Source organism: Chiloscyllium plagiosum, unplaced genomic scaffold, assembly GCF_037043375.1.
Source record: "Chiloscyllium plagiosum isolate Xiang-an unplaced genomic scaffold, Cpla_swu_hap1 HiC_scaffold_7, whole genome shotgun sequence".
Lineage (NCBI taxonomy): Eukaryota > Metazoa > Chordata > Chondrichthyes > Orectolobiformes > Hemiscylliidae > Chiloscyllium > Chiloscyllium plagiosum.
In genome coordinates, this window is record NW_028270145.1 from 35412065 (window position 1) to 35439141 (window position 27077).

The following is a 27077-nucleotide window of genomic DNA, read 5'->3' on the forward strand; positions in this document are numbered from 1 at the left end:
CAGTCAGTATGATCACTTGTAATCGACAACTGTGAGCAACTGCATGAGTTGCAAAAGATTCTTTTCAAGGAGACAGTGTTAAAGGAGTACCTGAGATTTGTTCATTTTGGCCAGGCAGAGGCAAACTTGGTACATCAAGACAAATCATTTTTAAGGGCAAACAAGTTCTAATATCAAAAGCATAACATCAAAATATCATGTCCCTGGGCACTGAGTGCACCCAGAAGGTGGGTGCATAACTCTGTGCTAGCCAGGGTGGTATCAGGATAATCAACAAATGTTTGTATGCCTTTCATTAATATATATTATAAACAGTTGCTGCAGGTCATTTTAAAAAATTATTTCACAAATAGTGTTTGAGGAAACATATTGCTACCTATTTTTAAAAAGGATAAGAAATGAGAAACAAATTAAAAACCATCTCGGTTATGGCTATGAGGGGAGGTCTGTAAAATAATTTGATCACCTATCTCTGTTGTCCATGACACCTACCCAAATGCTGGGGTAAGTAATGTAGCTACAGTTCTGGAGGATTGCTTTCTCATTACAGAGAAATGCTGTGGTGGTTTAAACTGAGAGTCACCATGCCTCAGGTGAGGGCAATGTTGAGAAGGTGAAACCTTCATGGTAACCTCAGCAGGTAGAGGTATTGAACTCTCATTGTTCACGTTACTTTGTTACAGACCAGCCAAACATCCAACCAATCCCTCGTGCATGAGTTCCAATGTGGACATCTCTGATGTTCTCTGCCAGTAATACTAATGTCAGCCTCTACCATTGGTGTTGACATGCTGAGGAACTTGTTGGTTTACCATCCTGGTGAACCTTTCCCCCGTGAGGCCTTTAAGACTTGCTTCAGGGTTTGTACAAATCTCTCCACCAGGCTGTTTGTCGAAAGGTGATACCAAACTGATCTCACATGTCTGACTTTGTGATATTCTGGGTATTCCCCGAACTTTTTTGCCACTGTGGACCACTATTACTCACAACTTGTTTGGGGTCCCCAAACGTGGCAAATATTTCATCATTCATTTGGTCTAACGTTGCTTCTGCTGATGCCAACTTCATAATCACCCACCTCAGGCCATTTGGAGTAGAGATCTACAACCACTAGTAACATCCATCCCTCTATTGATTTTGTGTTGATTGAGGCCATTCCTATGTGTGAAGGTGTGACAATGCTCACGATTCCACTTTCTCTACAATTTTGGAGCTAACCTTCAGCAACCAAAAGTAACTCCTGGCTATTTCTTTCACTTACATCATGTTAGATTACCCTTGGTGCACTTGCTTCAGCACCTTTCCTCTTATCCGGGGAGGGATAACAACTATCATTCCCCAAAATAAACACCCATCTGATATGGACCACTCCCACCAACTGGACAGGTAAGGGCACACTTCAGAGTTGTTTCCATGACTGATCCTCCCACTCAGGATTAGGTCTACCACTTGACTCAAAACTGAGTTGTTCTGGGTAGCGTTCCCCACCTGACTCACTGACACCAATAGCTTGTCTTCCTGAGAAATGAATGTAATTTTCAGGTCCTAGTTGGGAAATGAATGTAATTTTCAGGTCCTAGTTGGGAACATTTGTATCCCCACAGCCTTGAGAAGGTAAATACATTGTTGTGCTACCCTGCCTTTGTGTGAGTAGGCTGATGGTGGCAGTTCTCATCTCTGCAGGTGTCTACTGCCATTGACAACATCATTGTATATGGGCTAGAAATTGTAGTTAATGAGATTTTGGAGAAGATTTGTAGCTCAGGTTGTGGATCAGATTGTCGATTTGCTCGCTTAGTTGGTGAGTTTGTTTTCAGATATTTCATCACCTTGCTAGGTAACATCATCAGTGAGTCTCCAGTGAAGCATTGGTATTCTGTCCCTCTTGCTATTTATGTGTCTCAGTTTGTTGTGGTAGGTGGTATCATTTCCGGTCCAGTTTCTGAGAGGTTGGTAAATGGGGTCCGAATTGATATGTTTGTTAATGGAGTTCCGGTTTGAATGCTAGGTCTCTAGGAATTCCCGTGCCTGTCCCAGAATGGATGCAGTGTCACAGTCGAATTGGTAGTCCTCTTCATCAGGGAAAAGTGGGAAGAGTCTGTCTTAGACAATTTTACTTATTTCAAATGTAAAAGCAAATCAGGAACCATATCACGACATTTTGTCCTGCACAGTGTCAACTTGAAAGAATGACACGTTAGGGGAGAAAAGCTCCACAATTTGATAACAATGTCTCTCGTCTCACCTAAAGTTATCCAAGTCATACAACTCATTCACAAGTTTTTAAAAGAGAATACCATCTGTTATTCCCAATCCATCTTGTCTTCACCCTGGAAGTTTGCTCATGTTCATCCTGTCCCACAGAAAGATGATACCACGTGATCTGCCAGTTACCACTTCACTGTCCTTTTCCTGGTAATTTCTGTAGTCATGGAAGCTGCTGGTATCTCTTAAATCCTCCATCATACAGAAAGCTCATGCTTAATCTATTATTGCCAGTTTTATTTTTGACATAACAGTTCCATTAGTGATGATCTTACTTCTGTTACACATCTCTGGAGCTCTGTTGTTATCAGTCTGGTGTTTTGTTTGTCATTATCTTGGACATCCATAAATCCCCAATCCATCTGGCAGAGACCTAGTGGGTGAGCAATTAAATCACCAGTGTTACTTCCTCAAATCCTTATGCACTTGGAGATGACAATTCCTTATGTCAACTTGTTCAGTTGTCAAAGGCATCCCAAAAATGCCAAGTTGAAAGGTGAGGCACTGTTGGTTGGGTGATTTTAATACAAAAGTCGAGAGTGTGTTGCTGGGAAAGCACAGCAGGTTAGGCAGCATCTGAAAACAGGAGAATCGACAGTTCGGGCATAAACCCTCCATCTGGGGTTATGCCCAAAAAATTGATTCTCCTGCGCCTTGGATGCTGCCTGACATGCTGTGCTTTCCTAGCAACACACTCTCGACTCTGATCTCTAGCATCTGCAGTCCTCACTTCCTCTAAGGACAGGAAGAACAGAAGTGCTCCTCTGATCCTTTGGCTTACCTGCTGCAGACTAATCTCTCCTCCATTTCTGATTCATAAGATCCTGCTTTATGGTTTCAAGCACCTATGTGCACTTGCCTGGTACTGTTCCTGCAGCCTCACAACTAAAATGAACTTTGAACAAAAGTAATGCTTTATGGTTAATGCAAACCATGCAACCTTTTCCATAATTACTTTATGTTTATAACTTAGATGTTTGAGAGCATCTGGTTTGCTGGATTCAGCAGGAGTTTTTAGTGCTGGTTGCAGAGCTCGACATACAGATTGAGCTATGTAGCTTATTATGACTGAGTCAGGAGAGGTCATTTGGCTGCCACGTTCCAATTTCATTGGTTGGCTTCAACAAACATTTACGTCTTTTCAGCATGAAGATACACCTTTCTCCAAGTAAAATATAATCATTTAGTTCATCAGGAACAATAAGAAGCCAACTGTAAGGTTTTCCTGAGTCAAAGAAAGACCATTTTTATTATCTGCCAACTCCCAGAAAAATAACAACAATATAATGTCAAACAAATATGTTTACAGGTTAAAAAGTTGAAAAGGCTTTGTCACCAGTTCGAAAGGAAAATGAGAAAAATATACAGTTTCAAGTTCTAAGCGTGTCCTTGAGGCATGAGTGTTTTAACCTGAGACCACAGTTATTTCATTGCTGTCCAGTATCCTTGGCAGTGATGAATATTCCATTTGTCCTTTGAATTCTCAGTAGTTTGATGTTTCTTTTTAATCAGTTCTGCCACTGGGTACTTTTCTTTCTTGAGAGGCTAAAAGAGAGTGCTTTCTCCTGTTTGTTTCAGTCATAAATCCACCCCCAGTGCTCTGCCAAAAGTAGTTCATTGAAACATAGGTTTATTTTTGTGAATTCCATCTATGGAAGTTATATTTATTTAGGTTTGCTAATTGTAGGTGAGGTTCCATTGTCCAACATATGAAAATTTACACAAAGATGCCAATCAAATCTAGGAGATGATGATTTGGAGATGCCGGTGTTGGACTGGGGTGTACAAAGTTAAAAATCACACACCAGGTTATAGTCCAACAGGTTTAATTGGAAACACACTAGCTTTCGGAGCGACGCTCCTTCATCAGGTGATTGACAACCACCTGATGAAGGAGCGTCGCTCCGAAAGCTAGTGTGCTTCCAATTAAACCTGTTGGACTATAACCTGGTCTTGTGTGATTTTTAACTAGGAGATGATGATTTCTTCCCCCCAAACCGAGTTTGATAAAATGTTAGTTTCTGCGCAGACAGTTTTTTTATGCTGTGGTTAGCTGCTTACTGAGGTCATTTTAAGTCAATGTTTTTCCATTTATAAAAAAAAAACATTTTAGTCTATGGAGTACCAAGTATTAAAATCAGATGATGGAATTTGAAAATCAGTCATCCCTCTTTTATCACTGTCATGACAAACTACAGGGACTTCAATGTATGAAACCAACCCAGGAACTGCCAATCAGGATAGAAACTGCAACTGGCAAATATCACTTGTGAATCCTTAATGAATTCCACAACAGTCCTTTGTGTAATATTTTGTGCAGCTGTTATCCATTTGAAGTAAATAAGTTTGAACCCAAGTAAATATTGTACGTGTGGGAATGCAATGCAATAAATGCTGTACTTGAAGTTCGCTGAGAGAGAAATCACATTAATGCTCAAATAAACTTTCAGCTTTAATGTACATTAAGTTTCAATGGTGTCCCAAGGGCAAGATGGGAATGTGAATACTTTCAGCTTTCATTGTTGGTCCCTTAATTTGAACCAATCAAAAGAGATTCTTCAAATTGTTCTCTATCTAAATTATTTTAAAGATATGGAAAAAAAATAGCACAAGACATAAAAAAACTCAATATGGAAATTGTGAAGGAGTTTGACAAATACTGAGACATCAGTAGTGTGGAGAAATGATGATGATGTATAATGATGCAATGACGATATTAGTGTCCCATGATTATGTAGCAAGAACTGGAAGTGAGAAGGCATTTTACCAGACAGGAAATAAAGAGTTTATACAGAAAGTACCCCAGAGTTCAGGAAGCAGTACTTGGTAGATGAATTAGAATTCAATCTGGTACACACAATAAAGCAGGGTTATCCTATAATAAGTTGAAGAAAAGTTTTCTAACTTGACGAGAATATTTACTTTGGCCCCCCACAGGGAGCCATAATTGTCATCAGAAATGTTCATGATATTATTGGTGCTAAAAGAAATACTCCCTCAGCATTCACTGCGGCTAGCGTAATAAACCAATGACTAACAAAATGTCAGAACATGAACTGTTCAGTTAAACTGTGACCATTTAGGTAGGATGGGTGTATTCAGCGGATGTAAATGGAAACTTAAATTCTCTATTAATGACTCACTGGAGGAACGGACACCACCCAGACCCAGTCATCCATGTCTTCCTTCTGTTGCTCTGTTGCAGACACTGCAAGACACACAAAAAAAGTTGAAGAGACTTGTAGACAGATTCCAAAATTTGTGTCAATTACTAACTCCTTAGATATTGAATCAGACTATGTTCAAATGCAACAAGACCTGGACAATATCCAGGCCTGTGATGAAAAGTGGCAAGTAACATTTGTGCCACACAATGCCAGGCTATGACCATCACTGAAAACAGATAACCCAACCACTGCTCCTTGACATTTAATGGTGTTACCATCACTGAATCTCCCACTATCCACAACCTGGGGTCATCACTGACCACAAACTCAACTGGACTTACCATATAAACACAGTGGCTACAAAGTAAGTCAGAGGCTAAGAATACTGTGGTGAGTAATGCACCTCCTAACTCCCCAAAGCCTGTCCACCATCTACAAGGCAGAAGTCAAGGGTGCGATGGAACACTCCTCACCTGCCTAGATGGGAGCAGCTCCAATAACACTCAACACATCCAGGACAAAGCAGTCCATTCGATTGGCAGCACATCTACAAAAATCCATTCCCTCAATCATCAATGCTCAGTAGCAGCAGTGTGTATTATTCACAAGATGTACTTCAGAAATTTATCAAAGAGAGCATCTTTCAAACCCAAGACGAATTCCATCTAGAAGGAAATGAGCAGCAGATATGTGGGAATACCACTAGCTGTACATTCCCCACCAAGATACTTTCCATCCTGACTTGGAAATATATCATCACCCCTTCAGTGTCACTGCATGAAAATCCTGGAATTGTCTCCCTCAGAACATTGTGTAAACTACAGAATGCAGACTGCAGTAGTTTAAAAAAGCAGCTCACCGCCATCTTCTTCATGGAAACTAAGGATGGGCAATAAATTCTGGCCAGTCAGTGATGCCCACACCCCATGAGTGAATTTAAAAAACTGTGTAAGAAACAATCAATATCTGGATCATTGAGAATGTAACGCTCTAAAGCTTTTACATTTAGCTGCCCATTTCGTTTCATGAATTTTAGTATTGCGAAAACAGCAACTGTTGAAAATATTCATTTTCAAATACTCAGGAGATAAGGTAGCATCTGTGGAAAGAGAAAAGCAGTTAGAGTTTCAGAATGATGATATCTCATCAGCACTAGAAAGATCATTATTCGAAAACGTTTATATTTCAGGTTTCTATCGTCTTGTCTTTTTTTTTGTATTCACTCTTGTGGCCATCACTAGCTGTCCAGCATTTATTTTCCATCCTTAGTTGCCCTTGAGGGGGGTGGTGGTGAGCTGCCTTTTTGAACCACTGCAGTTGACCTGCTGTAAGTTGACCCACAATGCCCTTAGAGAGGGAATTTCAGGATTTTGACTCCACAACAATGAAGGAATGATGAGATATTTCCCAATCAGGATGATGAATGGCTTCAAGGGAAACTTTCAGATGGTGGTCCTTCATATATCTTCTGTCCTTCTACATGGAAATGGTTCTGAGTTTGGAAGGTACTGTCTTTAGTGAAGTTCTGCAGTACATCTCATTGATGGGACACACTTCTACTACTGAACATCAGTGGTGGCTGGAGTAGATGCTTGTGAATATGGTGCCAATCAAGTGGAGCGTTTTGTCCTGAATGGTGTCAAGCTTCTTGAGTGTTGTTGAAGCTTCCCCCATCCAGGCAAGTGGGGAATATTTCATCCTGACTTGTGCTTTGTATATGGTGGACAGGCTTTGGGGAGTCAGGATGTGAATTACTCACTTCAGTATTCCTAGCTTCTGACCTATTTTTGTAGCCACTAGGATGTTGATAGTGGGGATTTCACCGATGGTAACACTATTGAATGTCAAGGGGCAATGGTTAGATTGTCTCTTATTGGAGATAGTCATTGCTTGGTATTTTTGTGGCCCAAATGTTACTTGCTACTTGTCAGCCCAAGCCTGACATTGTCAAGATCATGTTGCATTTGAACATGGACTACTTCAGTATCTGAGGAGATTCAAATAATTATGTTTAGGGGCGGCACGGTGGCACAGTGGTTGGCACTGCTGCCTCACAGTGCCAGAGACCCAGGTACAATTCCCACCTCAGGCGACTGTCTGTGTGGAGTTTGCACATATTCTCTGTGTCTGCATAGATTTTCTCCAGGTGCTCCGGTTTCCTCCCACAGTCCAAAAATGTGCAGGTTAGGTGAATTGGCCATGCTAAATTGCTCGTAGTGTTAGGTGTAGGGGTAAATATAGGGGAATGGATCTGGGTAGGTTGCTCTTCAGAGGGTCAAAGGGCCTGTTTCCACACTGTGAGTAATCATCTAAAAGAAAATGCTCAACATTGTGCAATCATTGGTATGCATCCCCACTTTTGATGTTATGATGGAGGGAAGATTATTGATGAAGCAGCTGAAAATGGTTGGACCTACTCTGAGGAGCTCCTGCAGAGAGGTCCTGGAGCTTAGATAACTGACCTACAACAACCACTGCCTTTTTCCTAGGTGCCAGGTATGATTCCAATGACTGAAGAGTGTGCCCCTGATACCCATTGATTCCAGTTTTGATGCCACACTCAACTGAATGCAGCCTCGATGCCAAGGGTTGTCACTCTCACCTCACCCCTGGAATTCTACTCTTTCGTCCATCTTTGAGCAAAGACTGTCCTGAGGTCAGGAGTTCAGTGGCCCTGACAGAACCCAAACTGTGTGTTAGTGAGCAGGTTAATGGTGAGCAGGTGCTGCTTGATAGCACTGTTGATGAGACCTTCCATCATTTTATTGATGATCTTTTATGGAGAGAAGGCTGATGGGGTAGTAATTGGCTTGTTTGGATTTGTCCTGCTTTTTATGTACAGGGCAATTCTCTGCATTGTTGGGTAGATGCCAGTATTGTAAATGTGCTGAAAGAGCTTGGTTGGCAACAGCAAGTTCTAGAGCACAAACCTTCAGTAGTCTTGCCGGAATGTTGTCATGGCCCATTGCCTTTGCAGTATCCAATGCCTCCAACTGTTTCTTGACATCACGTGGAGTGAATAGAATTGACTGAAGACTAGTGTCTGTAGTGAGGAAGCCACTATATAAGGCCATGATGGATCATCCATTTGGTACTTCTGGCTGAAGATTGCTGTACATGCGTCAGCCTTATCTTTTGCACTGATGTGTTGTACTCTTCCATCATTGAGGATGGGGTTATTTATGGAGCCTTCTCCTTCAGTAAGTTGTTTAACTTTCCATCACCATTTATGACTGGATATGGCAGAACTGCAGAGCTTAGATCTGAACCCATCGGTTGTGGGATCATTTAGCTCTGTCTATCACTTGCTGCTTTATGCTATGTGGCACGCAAGTAGTCCTGTTTTGTAGTTTCACTAAATTGACACCTCATTTTAGTTATGCCTGGTGCTACTCCTGGCTTGTCCACCTGCATTCTGCATTGAACCACGGTTGATCCTGATTGGTGATAGTGGTTAAGTGGAGGACTTGCCAGGACATGAGGTTGTAGATTGTGCTGGAGTACAATTCTGCTGCTGTTAATGGCCCACAGTGCCTCATGGATGCCTAGTCTTGAGTTGCTAGATCCAATTTAACATATTGACAATGCCACATAACATGATGGAGGGTATTCTCAAAGCTACAATGGGACTTCATCTCCACAAGGACTGTGCAGTGGTCACTCTTAACAATATCATTATTGACTGATGCATCTGCAGCCACAGATTGGTAAGGATGAGGCCAAGTATGGGCTTTCCTCTTGTTGGTTTCCTCACCAACTGGCTGCAGACTCAGTCTCGCAGATATGTCCTTTAAGACCCAACCAGCTCAATCAGTCGTGTTGCCACTGAACCACTCTTGCTGGTAGAGATTGAAATCTCCTACCCAGAGTACATTTTGTGCATTTGTTATCCTCAGTGCTTCTTCCAAGCGTTGTTCAACATGGAGGAGTACTGATTCATCAGCCTTGGGAGGATGGTACATTATAATCTGAGGAGTTGCAAATAGTGCTGAACATTGTGCAATCATTGGCAAGTAACCCCACTTTTGACCTTATGATGGAGGGAAGATCATTGATGAAGCAACTGAAAATGGTTAGACATAGGACACTACCCTGAGGAGCTCATGTTTAACGTGAAGCCATTGGATGGGTAGTCAATGTTGAGGACTCCCCAGGGCAATTCCATCCTGATTATAAACCACTGTGCTGCCACCTCTGCTGGGAACAAGACAAATCCAGGATGGCAATAGTGGTGGCTGGGACATTGTCTGTAAGGTATGTTTCTGTGACTATAATTATATCAGACTGTTGCTTGATTAATCCATGAGACAACTCTTTTCATTTTGTCACTAGCTCCCAGTGTTATTAAGGAGGAATTTGCAAGGTTCTCAGGGCTGTTTCTGTCATCCTTTCTGGTGCCCAGGTCAATGCCAGGTGGTCCATCAGGTTTCCTTTTTTTTTGTAAAGACTTTGTAGTGATTGATACAACTGAGAGGCTTGCTATGCCATGTGAGAGGCAGTTGACAGTCAACCGCATAGTTGTGGATCTGGAGTCACATGTCACACACTCCTCATATCAACATACCTTACTCTTCCACCTATTTTTCTCTCTCAAGATATCCCATCTGAATGCCCAATATTTACAAACAACATTATCGTGAGCCACCTTGCACTCATCTCTTCCAGTCACTCTCTACAACTATTGCCATTTCATCATCTCCATGCGTTCCTCTTCTCATAACAGCTGTCTGCTTTATTCCATTGCAGAAGAGAGGTCATAACTGTAGGGAAAGGCAAGGGCTGGGGCTGGTCCTACATTCTAACCACCTCAAAGAGATGGCATTGGAAATTGGCAAGATGGCACAATCAAAGGGCATAGGTGATAGAAGGAAGGGGGTCCCATACAGACATGGTGACAGAATAAGATATCACATTGCCATTTGGCAGATAAGTCACTTGTGCTGAACTGCGGACATATATCTGAAATGTCACCATCTGCCCAATGTCACTTTGAACCTCTTCCATATGTCAGTTTTAATTCATGTCTTTTATCTCCGACAGACCCTTCAAAAGTGGCAGAGGAGCTGAGCAGTCCTCGGAATAGGTGGCACACTCCCAGGAAACACCATTACGAGACTAGCACATGTTCCTTCATCACACCTCAGGGTGACTCCAGTATAGTTAAGTAGGATTTAAGCAGCAGTCGGTGCTGGAGACAGAGACAGCAGTGGGCAGCAGGTCAGGCAGCATCCAAGGAGCAGGAGAATCGACGTTTCGGGCATGGGGCTCATGCCTTCCTTGAAGAAGCTCTCTTCCTCCCTCTACAAGGATTTCAGTGAGTCCCTCTCTCACTGCACACCCCAGGTCATCTCCTCTGCCCAGAAGCTCTTCAGCCACGTTCTCAAACAGACTCGCTACCACAGCCACATCTCCTTCCTCAGCACCTGCATACAGAACCGACTGACCCCACACGGACTCCGGACTACGTTCAGACCAGCAAAATTTGGATTCCTGAAGAAGGGCTCATGCCCGAAACGTCGATTCTCCTGCTCCTTGGATGCTGCCTGACCTGCTGCGCTTTTCCAGCAACACATTTTCAGCTCTGATCTCCAGCATCTGCAGTCCTCACTTTCTCACAGCAGTCGGCAGGCAGGCTCTGTCAGCTTGCTCTTCAAGCCCTATTTTGCTGACTGCAGATGATGAACTTCTAGGTCACTCAAAAAAAGGAAGTCTTTGAAGCAGCATTGGGATATTTGTGTGGTTATATTCCAGAGACATGTACATCCTTGGAAAGGGAGCAGAGGAGTTCATCGCTACAAGGCCTGAGGCCCATATGATGTACTCTGTGCCCAACTGTACTGGCACCAACCTATTTCGAGGCCAGTAACAGCAGCCTAAGAATTACTAAAGATAATATTTGCTGACAATATGCAATGTTTTTAATGACATTCCTTTGTCCTCCATTTATAAGGCAGGTGGTAATCCATTAGTTAAATTTTTTTCAAAATACACTAATGAGAACACTTTAGTTATTTGCTTCCAAGGTGATGTTCTTGATGCTCAAGGTCACAGATTGAATGCACAGTCACTGTTCAATTTTGAACAAGTGAGAACAAATGTTGGCCCAGATTCCTATTCATTCTATACAGTGATGTGATGATTGTAGAGGTCAAACAGTAGAGTTCAGCTTTGACAAAGGGTCAGTTAGACTCGAAACGTCAGCTCTTTTCTCTCTTTACAGATGCTGCCAGACCTGCTGACATTTTTCAGCATTTTCTCTCTTGGTTTCAGATTCCAGCATCCGCAGTAATTTGCTCTTATTTAGTAGAGTTCATATTGGTCTATGATTAACACACAATGGTTGAAATAAATAACTGAAGTAAGATGTGGTCTTGAAAATTATTCAACGTAGCGTATACAATGGAGGTCCTGCATGGTGGATCAGAGAAAGTAGAAATGGATATGTAAAATCTATACCAGGGAGAGCTGGAGAAAAGCTGCAGTTCGGTGGGTTTATGGACTCTGCATGTTTCAGTTAGTTGTAGAGATTTTTAAAGGTATGCTTAACCCTTGTTTCTCTATGATGACTTAGGTCTAGAAATGTAATGGTGTTGTACTGCTTATACGGGGTTGAAGAGTCAGCAAAGCATCCCACAGAGTGATCAGCCTGCAGTCACATTCTGAGCTGGAAGGTCACAGTCCACATTATTGGCATGAGCAATGAGAGAGCCATTTAGGGCTCAGATCTGACCTAAGATCTCTATATGAAAATAAGGAACCCAATAGTAGACTACCCACTTACCAATCTGGTTTATTTTGACCCATATTCAGCTGATGCCAGGAGAATGGCAGCTGACAGAAGTTAAATTCAGAAGAAATCAACGAATACAGAATAAAAGGTTATCCTCAGTATCGGCGGCCAGGAACCTACTGGGTTGTCTTTAAAAACCCATTGGGTTCATTGGTGCCTGTCAGGGAAGGAAATCTGTCATCCTTTCCAAGTCTGATCTACATGGTTGACTCTTAAGTGCACACTGAAATGGCCCAGCAAGTCCCTCAGCTTTACGAAAGTGATACAGAAAGTCAGAAGGAATAAAGCCAGATGGACTGCTTGGCATCAGTTTAAGAACTGGAAATGACAAATAAACATCCAGCCCAGTTGAGCCTGCAAAGCCCTCTTCACTGACATCTGGGGACGGTCTCCGAGTCTAGAGAGGCTGTGGCACAGGAAAGTCAAGTAGCAGTAGAAAGTGAGGACTGCAGATGCTGGAGATCAGAGTCGAGAGTGTGGTGCTGGAAAAGCGCAGCAGGTCAGGCAGCATTGGAGGAGCAGGAGAAATGCCGTTTTGGGCATAATCGCCTCATGACCTGTCTACACACTTGAAAGTCAAGTAGCAGCCTGACATAGTCACAATCACCAAATCATTGCTTAGAACCAATGTTCCAGACTCCTCCAATTCTGTCTCTGTCCCACTGGCAAAACAGACCCAGCAGAGGTGGCAGCACAGTGGCATAAAACCAGGAGATAGTGACTCTGGGAGTCTTCAACATTGACTTTGAATTCCCATGAACACTCAAGGCATCAAGTCATATATGGATAGAGAAACCTCATGCTGACTATCACCTATTGCCGACCCCCTCACTTAGCTGTATTCCTTCAACTTGAACACCATTTGGAGGAATTACTGAGGGTGCAAGAGCAAACAATGTATTCTGGGTTGGGAGTGTGGTGCTGGAAAAGAACAGCACATCAGGTAGCATCCGAGGAGCAAGAGTGTCAACGTTTTGGGCAAATGTCCTTCATCAGGAATGAGGCTGTTAGCCGGGGGGGGGGGGGGGGGGGGGGGGGGGGGTGAGAGAAATGGGAGGGGGGGGCGTTGGAGCTGGGGGGAAGGTAGCTGAGAGTGCGATAGGTAGACGGAGGTGGGGGTAATCATGTGGTGATAAGTCGGAGAGGTGGGTGGAGCAGATAGGTGGGAAGGAAGATGGACAGGTAGGATAGGTCAAAAGGATGATGCCGAGTTGGAAGATTGGAAATGGGACAAGGTGGGGGGAGGGGAAATGAGGAAATTGGTGAAATCCACATTAATGCCGTGTGGTTGGAGGGTTCCAACACGGAATGACCGCGAAACCATTGCCAATTATCATAAAACCTCATCTAGTTCATTAACGCCCTTTAGGAAAGGAAATCTGCCATCTTTGCCTGGTCTACTCTACATATGACTCCAGACACAAAGCAATGTTGTTAACTGTTATTTGTCCTCTGAGATGATTTAGCAGCCCATTTGGTTATATCAAACTGCTGAAAAGCTTCAAAGATGAAATAAAGCCAGAAAGTCCTCTTGTTGTCGACTGCGACACTGGAAATAATAATGGCCAATTGAGCCCAGTCGTCTCTGAAAAATCCTCCACATGGACGGACAGCTGGGGCTAGTGCCAAAATTAAAAGAGTGTCTCAGACTTTTCAAACCACAGCCTAACATAGTTACATTAATTGTACACACAGAGTTTCCCAGAACCATCATCACTATCCATGTGTATGTTCTGTTCATCAGTAGGACAAACCCAGCAGAAGCGGGGGCACAGTGCCATGCAGTCAAGAGGGAGTTGTTCTGGAAGTCCTCAACAATGATTCTGGGCACCATGATGTTTCATAGAATCAGGTCAAACATGGCCAAAGAAATCTCCTGCTGGTTACCACATTTCACAAACTTTTCCGCGCAGCTGATGAGTCAGAGCTCCCAACAACCATAACCTTTGTGCAAGGTATGAGTTTAACCTGCAGGTTTCCTCCCCAGTTCCCATTGACTCCAGTTTTTCTGGGGCTCCTGATGCTACATTGTGGCAAATATGGCCTTAGCATCAAGGGCAGCCCATCTCACCACAAGTCAACAACTCACTGAAGGAGGTGGCTCCATAAATATTCCCATCCTTAATGATTTTGGAGTCCAGCACCTCAGTGTGAAAGATAAGGCTGAAGCATCTACAGCAATTGTCATGCAGAAGTGCTGACCAGATGATCCACCTTGGCCTCCTCTGGAAGTCCCTAACATCACAGATTCCAGTCTTCAGCCAATTTGATTCTCTCCATATGACATCAAGGAAGAGGTGAAGGTACTGGACACTGCAAAGCCCTGACAACATTCCAGCAATAGTACTGCAGATGTATGCTCCAGAACCTGCTGTACCCTTAGCCAAGCTGTTCCTGTATGGAATGGGACTATTTGACGCTGCCCTTTTGGCACCGATCATTTGGACCCACCGTTTTGTTTTGGCGCTCATTACTTTGGCACTGAGCTGTTTTGGTGCCAATTCAGAATTTTAAAAAAGTCTTGTAGAGCCCGTAAGAAATTTGTTTTTATTGCCTTGTAAGAAATAAATCTAATCCGTTTTTATTCATTATTTTTAACCTATTCATTATAAAAATGAATTTCTACATTTTGCTACATTTATCAAACGCATACAGATACCATTGTGTGACAATTTTGGTTTGTCTCTCTTGCTTAGAATGTTTTCAGCCATTTCTGGCATGGGCTCTACAAGAAAATAGAAAGAAAATTGTATTACAGCTTTCCAATGTGAAGACAGAAGGGCTTAAGTATCATCAAGGCAGTAGATGACTATTAACAATTGTTAAATGAGAAAATGATTACAAAATGAGATTTGAATCTACAGCGGGTCATTACAGCTTTGACTATCAACTCTTGCTAGTTGAGAAAATTACATCGGGTCGTTAGTCATCCTCTCTTCTTTAACCAAACAAGACTTTTTTAAAATTCTGAATTGGCGGCAAAACAGCTCAGCGCCAAAGTAATGAGGGCCAAAACAGCTTAGAGCCAAAACGGCGGCGCCAAATGATCGGTGCCAAAAGGACGGTGCCAAAACATACCTGACCCATTCCTGTACAGCTACAACAGTGCCATCTATCCATTAATGTGAAAGACAATTCTTTATCATTCTTCATGAAGTTATAAAATATGACGACAGCATATGGAAAGGAAAGGATGAATCATTCCTCTTTAATGTATGTCTCTGGATTTGCTTGTTTGTTAGTGAAGGTCAGAGAATTCTTTTTGCCAAAAGATCCTTGAATTGGCTGCAGGTCTCTGTTTCTTTGCTGTTCTTAAAGTTTGAGGGAGGTAATCTTTGGTATGTGGGTGTTCAATCAATCTTTGGATCAATGTGTATGATAGCCTTTTCTCATTCTGAATTAATAGACAAAACAATGAACCCAAACCTTGGTCGGTCATTCCACTGGAGACAGACAGTACATTTCAATTCTTGAACCAACAAGCAGCTTTGGCAATGGAAGCCATGGGGGAGTTTGAAGTCCATTTCTCTCCCAAGAGGAATAAATGGGACAGCAATGAAAAGAACCGGTTGCCAAATAGAGAAAAATTTTGAATTAATATTGATTTCTCTGTAAATATGAACGCCCGCTGTCAGTATCAGGACAAATAAAATCAGAGAAATAACCCCACAGAGGAAGCTCTAAATGTCAGCCAGATTTGTTCCTATATTAAATATCTGTCATGCAGTGTAATAATAATGGTCCTTATAATGCATGCTGTTATACATACGAGCTTTGGCAGACCAGACCCTTGACTTGCTAGCAGAGGAAGTTCCCTGAAAGAAAAGGACAAAAAGGATGATTTTTCGATTAAGATCATGCTATTCCAATGCACTATAGACAACTGGCTGTTTGCCAGTAACATATTTCAATTTCAGCATTTTTTATTCTCGTTAATGAAAACGATTATCTTTTTTTGTCATTTAAATGCTCTCCACTAGCATTATCAGTGTAAAGCCAAGTTATATTAATTTTTATCCTGGTAGCCGTAAAATAATTTTTTAATACCTATTAAGCAAATCAAAATGAATGGAGCTATAAAGAACATGAATACAATCCTGCCCTTGGAAGGTTTCACAAGGGAAATGCTGATCAGGAGGACCAAAGATCCACACATAGATCTGATAGCAACTAATTTCAGTATCACAGTGCACTGAAAATCTTGCCTATCATAGCAAGCCATGAAACATATTAGAACATTGTTAGAAGTTAGGACAAACATGGAAATAATTTCAGATGACAAAAAGGTTCATGGCTCAAACTATGTTTGATTTTCAAGTACTTACACATCAGATAGATTACACAAATCCTGGGTGTGCAGGAATTATTCAAAGCATTCTGAGTATCAGAGGCTGAGGCTAAGCTGTATGTGCATAGCAGTTTGATCTTTACAGAACATGATATTGAGTGACGTAAATGGGTATAATGCTCCCATAACAATGATAAATTAAACCATATTTCACATCTCCATAGCTCAGAACATAGAACCTTTCTCCCAGCTGTAAAATCATGGTTTGGTTTGCTGGAGATAACTTGCTGATTGTACTGGGTAAATCTTTGTCAGTCGTTAAAGACCTTGCTAAACAGTGACAAATGCAACTGAGGCATTTTATTTCTGTTAGTAATCCCACAAAGGTAAACTTGTGTAGTTAATCATGGTTAAGTAACAACATAATGCTTAGTATAAATTTTTAAAATAAGTGATGACGACTTTGGGATGATTCTAAATGAGGTAGAATCCAGACAGATGGATGGGTTGCAACTCGGCAGCACCAGGGAAAATGTTCTTGTGGGTGGTTTGCTAGTACTATCAAAAAGGGGTTAAACGAACCTGATTGGAAATGGGATAGCACTGGAAAGGAGAAATCAAATGCACTGAGATCCCTTCACCTTTCCTGCCACCAGGGACCAGTAAAAATCTCTTACCTATATCCCTTGCAGATGTCTGAGGCTGGACCAGGCAATGTGCAACCTCAATGCTATATTTTACCCAAGGTGAGCTCTGACCACATATCAGCACCATCAATAAGACAACCTAGTCGCTCCCGCCTCAGCTAAGCTATCATTGAAAACCTTTGCTACCTGCAGACTGGATTATCCCCACGCATTGGTGATCAGCTTTCATAAACTTCCGAATATCCTAAATTTTGCTGCCAAAATCTCCATTCACCCATCACACCTGTGCTCCCATTAAGCAATGTCTTTTGTTTTGAAGATTCTTATCATTGTTTTTAAAATGATGCCCTAACAGCATTGTGGGGCTATCTACAGCACGTGGACTGTGTTGGTTCAAGAAGCTGTTCATCATACTTTCTCAGGTAACTGGGGACAGGCATTAAATGCTGGTCCAGCCTGTAACACACATATCCTACAAAAAAATTCCTTCCAGTCTTTACCCTCTCTATTTCTACAATTTCCTCCTGCCTCACAACTTTCAAAGGTGTTTATGATCATCTAATTCTGGAACATTTGTAAATCCTATTTTAATTGTTCTTCCATCAGTGATTATATTTTCAACCATGTCGGCCCTCAGCTCAGGAATGCCCACCCTAAATCTTTCTGCCTCTCTTCCTTCCTTTATTAATTCCTTCTGTATTTGATAAAACCATTTGCCCTTGTACTGTGTTATGTGGTTTGGTGTCAAATCTTTGCTTTATAACGTCCCTGTGAAATGCTTTGAGACCTTTTAATATTTTGAAGATGCATTATAAATACAAATTCTTTGTTATAAAAAGGGAGATATACTAAAGTTCATTGATATGGGAATTCAAAGCACTCAAAGCTATATAAATCAACATAGAGACACAAAGGCAAGTAATAAGGCATACAAAAAGCAAATCTAAGAAAGAAAAAACTTGCAAAGGTATCAGATCCAAGAGTAAAATGTTTCATAGATATATTATAAACAAGACTATGATAAAAGGGAATATGACCCCATTAAGAATCTAAATACAAGTCAGATGACAATAAATAATAATGAAACAGCTGTTACGTTCACAAAGTACCCTGTTTTCATTATCACAGTCGAGGAAGAGGACTAAATAGCAAAATGCTCAGGAAACCAGGAAGATCTTAATGGATGCAATTTAAATAAAATAAAATGGCGATAATGAAAATAAGGGAGCTTCAGGCACACAAATTTCCAGGATTTGATGATTGACGCTCTAGAGCAGTAATAGAAACAGATGAGGGAATTTATCCAAATGTTCCAAAGCTCTCCAGACTCAAGAAATCTGCCATTCAATTGCACAAATTGCAAATGTTACTATATGGGCAGAACCTTGTTGAAGTGAAAGGGTCACAGTGTTTTTCTAGAAAGCCGATGAGACGTTCATCTCGTCAGTTTTCAGGAAGCCTACCATTTCTTATACTACTCTGGTAATTAACAGAATTACAGACAGAGACAACTTGGCCTATCCATAAGAGAAACTTACTTTCTCCCTGTAATCCCATCCACTTATTTTTCAGATGATACACATAGAATACAAAAGACAGAGTACAGGAAAGAGACTGAGTGCTGAGCGACACGGTGTAAAGACAGCAATCTCTCCATCAACCTCAGCAAAATGAAGGAGCTAGTCATTGACTTCAAGAAGCAGAGTGGAGGCCTGCCCTGTCTGCATCAATGGTGCAGAGGTAGAGATGATTGAGAGTGTCACATTCCTGGGAGTGATGATCACCAACAATCTGTTCTGCTCCACTCACTTCATTGCGATGGTTAAACAAACTTAACAACATCTCTACTCCCTCAGGAGGCTAAGAAAATTCAACATGCCCACAAACATTCTTATCAATTTTTAGAGGTGCAAAATAGAAAGCATCCTATCTGGATGCATCACAGTGTGGTATGGCAATTTTCCAAAGACTGCAAGAAACTACAGAGTATCGTGAATATAGCCATCCATCAAGTAAATCATTGACTCCATCTATACATCCCGCTTCCTCAGGAAAGCAGCCATCATAATCAAAAATCCTCCTATCCTGGTTATACTATCTTCCTGAAGAAGGGCCTGTGCCCGAAACGTCGAATCTCCTGTTCCCTGGATGCTGCCTGACCTGCTGTGCTGTTCCAGCAATAAAGTTTCAACTTTGATCTCCAGCATCTGCAGACCTCACTTTCTCCTATACTATCTTCCACCCTATTCCATCCGGCAGACAATGTAAAGGTTTAGAACATAGAACATAGAACATTACAGCGCAGTACAGGCCTTTTAGCCCTCGATGTTGCGCCGACCTGTCATACCAATCTGAAGCCCATCCCACCTACACTATTCCATATACGTCCATATGCTTGTCCAACGACGACTTAAATGTACTTAAAGTTGGCGAATCTACTACCGTTGCAGGCAAAGCATTCCATACCCTTACTACTCTCTGAGTAAAGAAACTATCTCTGACATCTGTCCTATATCTAAAACCCCTCAATTTAAAGCTATGCCCCCTCGTGCTTGCCGTCACCATTCTTGGAAAAAGGCTCTCCCTATCCACTCTATCTAACCCTCTGATTATCTTGTCTCTATTAAGTCACCTCTCAAACTTCTTCTCTCCAACGAAAACAGCCTCAAGTTCCTCAGCCTTTCCTCATAAGACCTTCCCTCCATACCAGGCAACATCCTAATAAATCTCCTCTGCACCCTTTCCATAGCTTCCACATCCTTCTTATAATGCGGTGACCAGAACTGTACACAATACTCCAAGTGCGGCCGGACCAGAGTTTTGTACAGCTGTAGCATAACCTCATGGTTCTAGAAATTGATCCCTCTATTAATAAAAGCTAAAACACTGTATGCCTTCTTAACAACCCTGTCAACTTGGGTGGCAACTTTCAAGGATCTGTGTACCTGGACACCGCTATCTCTCTGCTCATCTACACTACTAAGAATCTTACCATTAGCCCAGTACTTTGCATTCTGGTTACTCTGACCAAAGTGAATCACCTCCACACTTGTCCGCATTAAACTCCATTTGCCACCTCCCAGCCCAGCTCTGCAGCTTATCTATGTCTCTCTGTAACCTACAACATCCTTTGTCACTATCCACAACTCCATTGACCTTAGTGTCGTCTGCATATTTACTAACCAATCCTTCTATGCCCTCATCCAGGTCATTCATAAAAATGACGAACAGCAGTGGACCCAACACCGACCCTTGCAGTACACCACTGATAACTGGACTCCAGGATGAACATTTCCCATCAACCACCACCCTCTGTCTTCTTTCAGCAAGCCAATTTCTGATCCAAACTGCTATATCTCCCACAATCCCATTCCTCCGCATTTTGTACAATATCTACTGTGGGGAACCTTATCGAACGCCTTGCTGAAATCCATATACACCACATCAACCGGTTTACTCTTATCTACCTGTTTGGTCACCTTTCAAAGAACTCAATAAGGTTTGTGAGGCTGACTATCCCTAATCAAATTATTCTTTTCTAGATGATTATAAATCCTATCTCTTATAACCTTTTCCAATACTTTACCAACAACTGAAGTAAGGCTTACTGGTCTATAATTACCAGGATTGTCTCTATCCCCTTCTTGAATAGGGGAAGCACATTTGATATCCTCCAGTCTTCTGGCACTATTCCTGTAGGCAATGATGATTTAAAGGTCAATGCCAAAGGCTCGGCAATCTCCTCCCTGGCTTCCCAGAGGATCCTAGGATAAATCCCAACCGGCTCAGGGGACTTATCTATTTTCACACTCTGCAGGATTCCTAATACCTCTTCCTTATGAACCTCAATCACACCTAGTCTAGAAGCCTGTATCTCAGTATTCCCCTCGACATTTTCATTTTCTGGAGTGAATACTGTTGAAAAATATTCATTTAGTGATTTTCCTATCTCCTCTGACTCCACACACAACTTCCCATTACTATCCTTGATTGGACCTAATCTTACTCTTCGAGGAAAAAGTGAGGGCTTATGCCCGAAACGTCGATTCTCCTGTTCCTTGGATGCTGCCTGACCTGCTGCGCTTTTCCAGCAGCACATTTTCAGCCCTAATCTTACTCTTGTAATTCTTTTATTCCTTAAATACCTATAGAAAGCCTTAGAGCTTACCCTGATCCTATCCACCAACAACTTCTCATGTCTCCTCCTGGCTCTTCTGAGCTCTCTCTTTAGGTCTTTCCTGGCTACCTTGTAACCTTCAAACGCCCTAACTGAGCCTTCACATCTCATCCTAACATAAGTCTTCTTCTTCCTCTTGCCAGAGATTCCACTTCCTTCGTAAACCATGGCTCCCGCGCTCTACAGCTTCCTCCCTGCCTGACAGGTACATACGTATCTAGGACACACAGTAGCTTTTCCTTGAATAAGCTCCACATTTCTAATATGCCTATCCCCTGCAGTTTCCTTCCCCATCCTATGCTTCCTAAATCTTGCTTAATCGCATCGTAATCGCCTTTCCCCCAGCTCTTGCCCAGTGGTATACACCTATCCCTTTCTATCACTAAAGTAAACATAACAGAATTGTGATCGCTATCACCAAAGTTTGAGTAAACATATGATCAGATTCAAGAATAGCTTCTTCACCGTTGTTATCAGAATTTTGAACTGACTTCTCAATGTTAATTCTGATCTCCCTCCCTGCACCTTCTGTGCAGCTGTAACACTGTATTCTGCATTCTGTTCTGCTACACTGATGCACATTGAATGGTCTGATCTGCTGGTAGGGCATGCAAAACAATACTTTTCACTGTATCTCGGTACACATGGCACAATAAACCAAATGTAAATTCAAGCTATAATAATCTAATTTCCTACTGAATGTCTAGATTGAACCTGTCTCCACCACATTTGCAGGCAGTATATTCCAAACACTAAGCATTGTGTGAAAAGATTTAATCTCAAGTCACCATTGCTTCTTTTATTAATTGTTTGAAATCTGCCCCTTCTGGTTCACAATAATTTTTTTCTACTCTACAATGTCCAGACCCCTAATCATTTTGAATACCTCCAAAAAATTTCTTCTCAACACTCTCTTCTCTAAGATAAATAGCCTGATGTCTCCAATCTATTTACATAACTGATGTTCTTTTCAGTGGGACCATTTTCATGAATCTTTACTGTACTCTCTTAAATGCTTTCACAGATTTCTAAAGCATGGTGCCCAGAATACAACAGAAATATCCTATACAAGTTTAACATAACTGACTTAATTTCTCCATGCCTGTCTCTAAAGCATGCTGTATTAGATGTTCTCCTAACCTGCCCTGTAAGTTTCAATGACTTGTGCAAATATACATCCATTATATTCTCTCAGCATCTGTCTGTATTTTTCCATCTAAGTTCAATCACTTCACAGTTTCCTGCATTAAATCTTGGATTTGATGGTGCAGGCAGATGGGATTACTTTAGAATGGCATCATGGTGGGCACAGGCATGATGGGCTGAAGGCCCTATTTCTGTGCTATACTGTTCCATGTACTATATTTTATACAAGGCCCTAGACAGACTACCGCTGGAATATTGGGAATAGTTTTGGGCCCCTTATCAAAGGAAAGATATACTGGCATTAGAGGCAGTCCAGAAAAGGTTTACTAGGTTGATCCCGAGTTTGGAAGGATTTTATTTAGAGAGGTTGAGTAGTTTGGGATTGTACTTATTGGAGTTTAGAAGAATGAGAGGAGACTTTATTGAAACATGTGAGATCTTTAGGGGATTTTCCAGAATGTATATTTTCCCCATAGCTTCTGACAAAGGACAGAACCTTAAGGGGTTCAGGTTAAAGTGGGATTTGTGACAGAATCAGACAAGAAGTCCGGTGAAGCCAATCTTGATATTGGGAAAATATCTTTAAGCTTTTGAGAAGCTGTGTGGCAAATTTCTCATCAGGCAGCATTGTATTGTCAGTTGAAGGGGATTTTTGCTTGTTAAACACCTTGTTAATGCACAATTTATCTCATTAATAGTGAGGCACAACACTGACAAGTGGTAAGTAACATTTGTGCCACTCAAGTCCCAGGCAATAATCATCTGCACTGAGAGAGCATTTAACTATTGTCCCTGGACATTCAATGACATTCAATATCAAGGCCCCCACTATCAACAACCTGGGGGTTATCATTGATCAGAAACTTAACTGGACTCACCATATAAATACAATAGATTCAAGACCAGGTCAGAGGCTGGGAATACTGCAGCGAATACTGCAACCTGTCCACCATCTACAAGGCATAAGTCCGGAGTGTGATGATATGTTGTCCACTTGCCTGGATGAGTGCAGCTCCAACATTACTCAAGAAACTTGACACCATCTGGGACAAAGCAGCCCCCTTGATTGACACCACAAACACAAGTATTTACCCCTTCCATCACTGATGCTCAGTAGCAGTAGGATGTACTAAATGCAAGATGGGCTGCAGATTTTCACCAAAGCTTCTTGGACGGCACCTTCCAGACTTACGATCACTACCATCTGGAAGGACAAGGGCAGCACATATTTGGGAACACCACCACCTACAAGTTCCCTTCCAAGCCACTCACCATCTTGATACGGAAATATATCACCATTCCCTCACCGTTGTTGGGTCAAAATCCTGAAGCTCCCTCCATACAGCTCAAGGACCCTCTCAAGGGAAATTATGGATGGCCAATAAATGCTGGCAAAGCCCACAAATCCCACATGAATGATAAAATATCTCTATTACTTGCCCATTTAAAGGTGTCAATTGGCAGCCGTGTGGGAAGGACACCCACCTAATTATAAAAGGCTCATTCTAGCAATATCATGACAAAAGGGATGTGAAGCTATTAGAGGATCTGATGAGGTGTTAAAAGAACAGTTTTCAAATTTCAGCAAATACTGACATACTGCTGGGAACAGTTGAGTGCTCACACAGCTGTGTGATTCTGCATACCATTTCATTTGGGAGTCACTTCCACAACTTGAGCACGCAGTTTCTGTGCTTTTAAATGTACTTTGTAAAACTTGCTGAGTTTAAATGGAGCTTTACACAGGGAGATAATAGGACTTCCTCTGAGGATCATTGGCCCTGTGATTTGAAGCTGACAATGATGACATGAATGTGAAAAGGTTGGTAACCACAGAATTGAAGCATTATTCATTCGGACAGCCCCCAAATGCACAGCTATCTGTGCCAAATCATGGAAGAGCTATCTAGGTATTACAGACAGGAAATACCTGGAAAGGTTGGCTTTACCTCAACAAGCATGATGGAATACACCAACTTTATGAAATTGGTTAGACAAGCAAGAGGCTGAAAGAACACAGCAAGCCAGGCAACATCAGGAGGGAGAGAAGTCAATATTTCAGGTATAGCCCAAACATTAACTTCTCCATTTCCTGATCCTGCCTGGCTTGCTGCGTTATTCCAGCCTCCTGTTTATCTGCTTCGGATTGCAGCATCTGCAGATTTTTGTCCCGAATTAGGAAATTGGTTTGCTGTCACTTTGAATCACAGGCACTACTGTTCCTGTTTGATGGTGGAAACTGCACCTTGCTTCATGCGTTGAATTTTCCCACTTTTCTGGCTAAGTGTTATTTTCGTCAAGTTTTCAGAAGTGTTTCCCAACATGCATTACACAGAGAGGTTCACAAACACATGACAGTTAACATCAGGAACATTTATGCGGAAAGTAATAGGCATGGACAAGTCTTTGTCGCCCGTGGCACCAAGGTGCCCTCAGTACATTTACTTTTTCTTCTTCTTTCCCTTCCACTAAATCTCATGTAGGACATTGTTCAGCAGCAATGGGTGCAGGGAACCTGTTGAGCAGTGGAACCTCTTGGCCCTGGAAGTTTGGTGGGAAACACTGGGAGTGTTTGTGTTTGACAGAACAGACAGGTCAACGATTGTCTTGTCAGATACAAGTTGACCCTCCTCAGTTTGAATTTCCAAGGGTCAGAGAGAGGTCAGGCAGAATAGAGGTGGAAGGCCCATCCACCTCTGGGGTGTCCTGAGAGGAGATTTCAAAGAGTGTGTGTTCCCTTCTCTGGATGGATACGTCCTGTCACTGCCCTGTCTCCTAGTGATAAGGGGAGCATCTGGATTGGGTTCTCCCCCTATCCCCCCCTCTCCATGTCTTCAATCCTGAGGCCCAGTGGCTGGGTCAATGGAGTGCAGGTCTGTAAACCTCTCCTGCAGACCTGGGGATGCTGGATATGGCTGTCCCACAGCAGCCTCCAACCTGTCTGCGGAGATAGGCAGCCAGTTGATGGATACACCACATTGCTGCAACTTCTGGGCAATGGGAATCATGGTGTTTGTGTGTGTGTGTGTGTGTGTGTATGTATGTGTGTGTGTGTGTGTGTGTGTGTGAGAGAGTGTGTGAATCCCCAGTGCTGACAGCACAGGGTCCCTCTCCTGCCTGGGACAGAGCAGGTGACTAGTCTCCAGCAGTGCTCCAACTTCCAATGTCTGGAGCCTTTCTTCCTGGCCTGGCTGCTGAGCTGTCACATTGAGGGGCTCATCAGGCTCTGTACCCACAATCTCTGTGCCTATTGTTCCCACAGTGTGCCATTATCAGAAGCTGCAGGAGGCAGCCATGTCGATGCTTCCTCTGAGACTTTGAGCCTCTCATCATCAGAGATTGAAGACAGGCTTTCTAAGCGTTTCTCTACAGAGGTCATGGGGACGCCAGTGGAAACTGTAAGATAAAGGGAGAGGCAGTATCAAGGCCAGCGATTGGAAGGTGTGCAATGATTGACAGTGACACCAGGTTATAGTGAGAGTTGCAACGAGGAGTGGTGCGTACTCAGCTGGCAGGACTCGGATGCTTCCTCATCTCTGCAGGAGTAGGCCTGGTCTTCTCCTGTGAAGATTGGGATCCAGTTCTTGTAGCAGGTGAGGACACAGATGTCGGGCACCACTTCACTCGTATGAGGTGTCTCTGCCTCATTATGAGCTGTTATTTCCTAGATTGAGCAAATGAGTGGGATAACAGTGGCAGCATTGCTATGAGTCCTGATGCATATGGAGGAAAGCTTGTGAGGTGTTCTAAAGGACTGAGGAGGCAGCATAGAGGTCATGCAGGTTTAGTGTTATGGGAGGCTGGGAGGGAGAATAAAAGTGAGTGAGGGAAAGTGTTGCATGTGAGAATGGATCAGCATGAGCCTTGCTGTGATGCGGGGTTAATAGTGGAAGTAGAATGTGTGTGAGATGGCAGCGAGAAGCACATTGCACTTACCCGAGTGGAGCAGAGAAGGTCCATGACCTACTGGCCATTATCTCCATATCCTGGGGGTGGCACCAACCTGCATGACAATGAAAGACCTAGCTGGTGGGGTCTGGTGGTGTGGCCTCCACTACCAATCTTCTAGAAAGAGGACACGCCTCCTCTGGACTACCCTGTTTACCAGGATCTTCTGATTCCTCTCGAGAATCGCAGTGCCATCTTTCCCTTCTCTGACATATTCCGACTATTTCTCTGATCAAGCAGGACATCTTTGGAGTGCCAGTGCTTGTCTAGGTGTCTGGGGGCTTTTAAAGATGCAAGGGATGCTGGTATTTCAGCAGATATCCACTGAATGGCGGGTTGTTCTGGGAATGGCACATGTTAAGATGAGTGGAAATCTGACATGAGAGAAGCCATAGGAGCATGGTAGGTAATTAATGAGACGAATTTGGTAGGACTACGCCAAAAAAACTCACTAGGCCCATTCCGAGTGCATTCACAGCCATTTTATTCCCCATTGTACACATTCCATGTTCTTCATATTAAGGGCGGCACGGTGGCACAGTGGTTAGAACTGCTGCCTCACAGCGCCAGAGACCCGGGTTCAATTCCCACCTCAGGCAACTGTCTGTGTGGAGTTTGCACATTCTCCCCGTGTCTGCGTGGGTTTCCT

The 27077-nt window shown here is 42.6% G+C and overlaps 1 protein-coding gene across 1 annotated transcript in view; it reads right to left on the bottom strand.

Annotated features, from left to right (window-relative positions):
- LOC122551443 (uncharacterized) overlaps positions 1-27077 on the bottom strand; it is a 144201-nt gene that overhangs the window by 99376 nt on the left and 17748 nt on the right. The window contains exons 3-4 of the mRNA XM_087988612.1: positions 15992-16037; positions 5409-5473 (exon numbers count right to left, since the gene is read on the bottom strand). Of these exons, the coding sequence (XP_087844738.1) occupies positions 5409-5444 (36 nt within the window). The 5' untranslated portion in view covers positions 5445-5473; positions 15992-16037. The remainder of the gene's footprint in view (positions 1-5408; positions 5474-15991; positions 16038-27077) is intronic.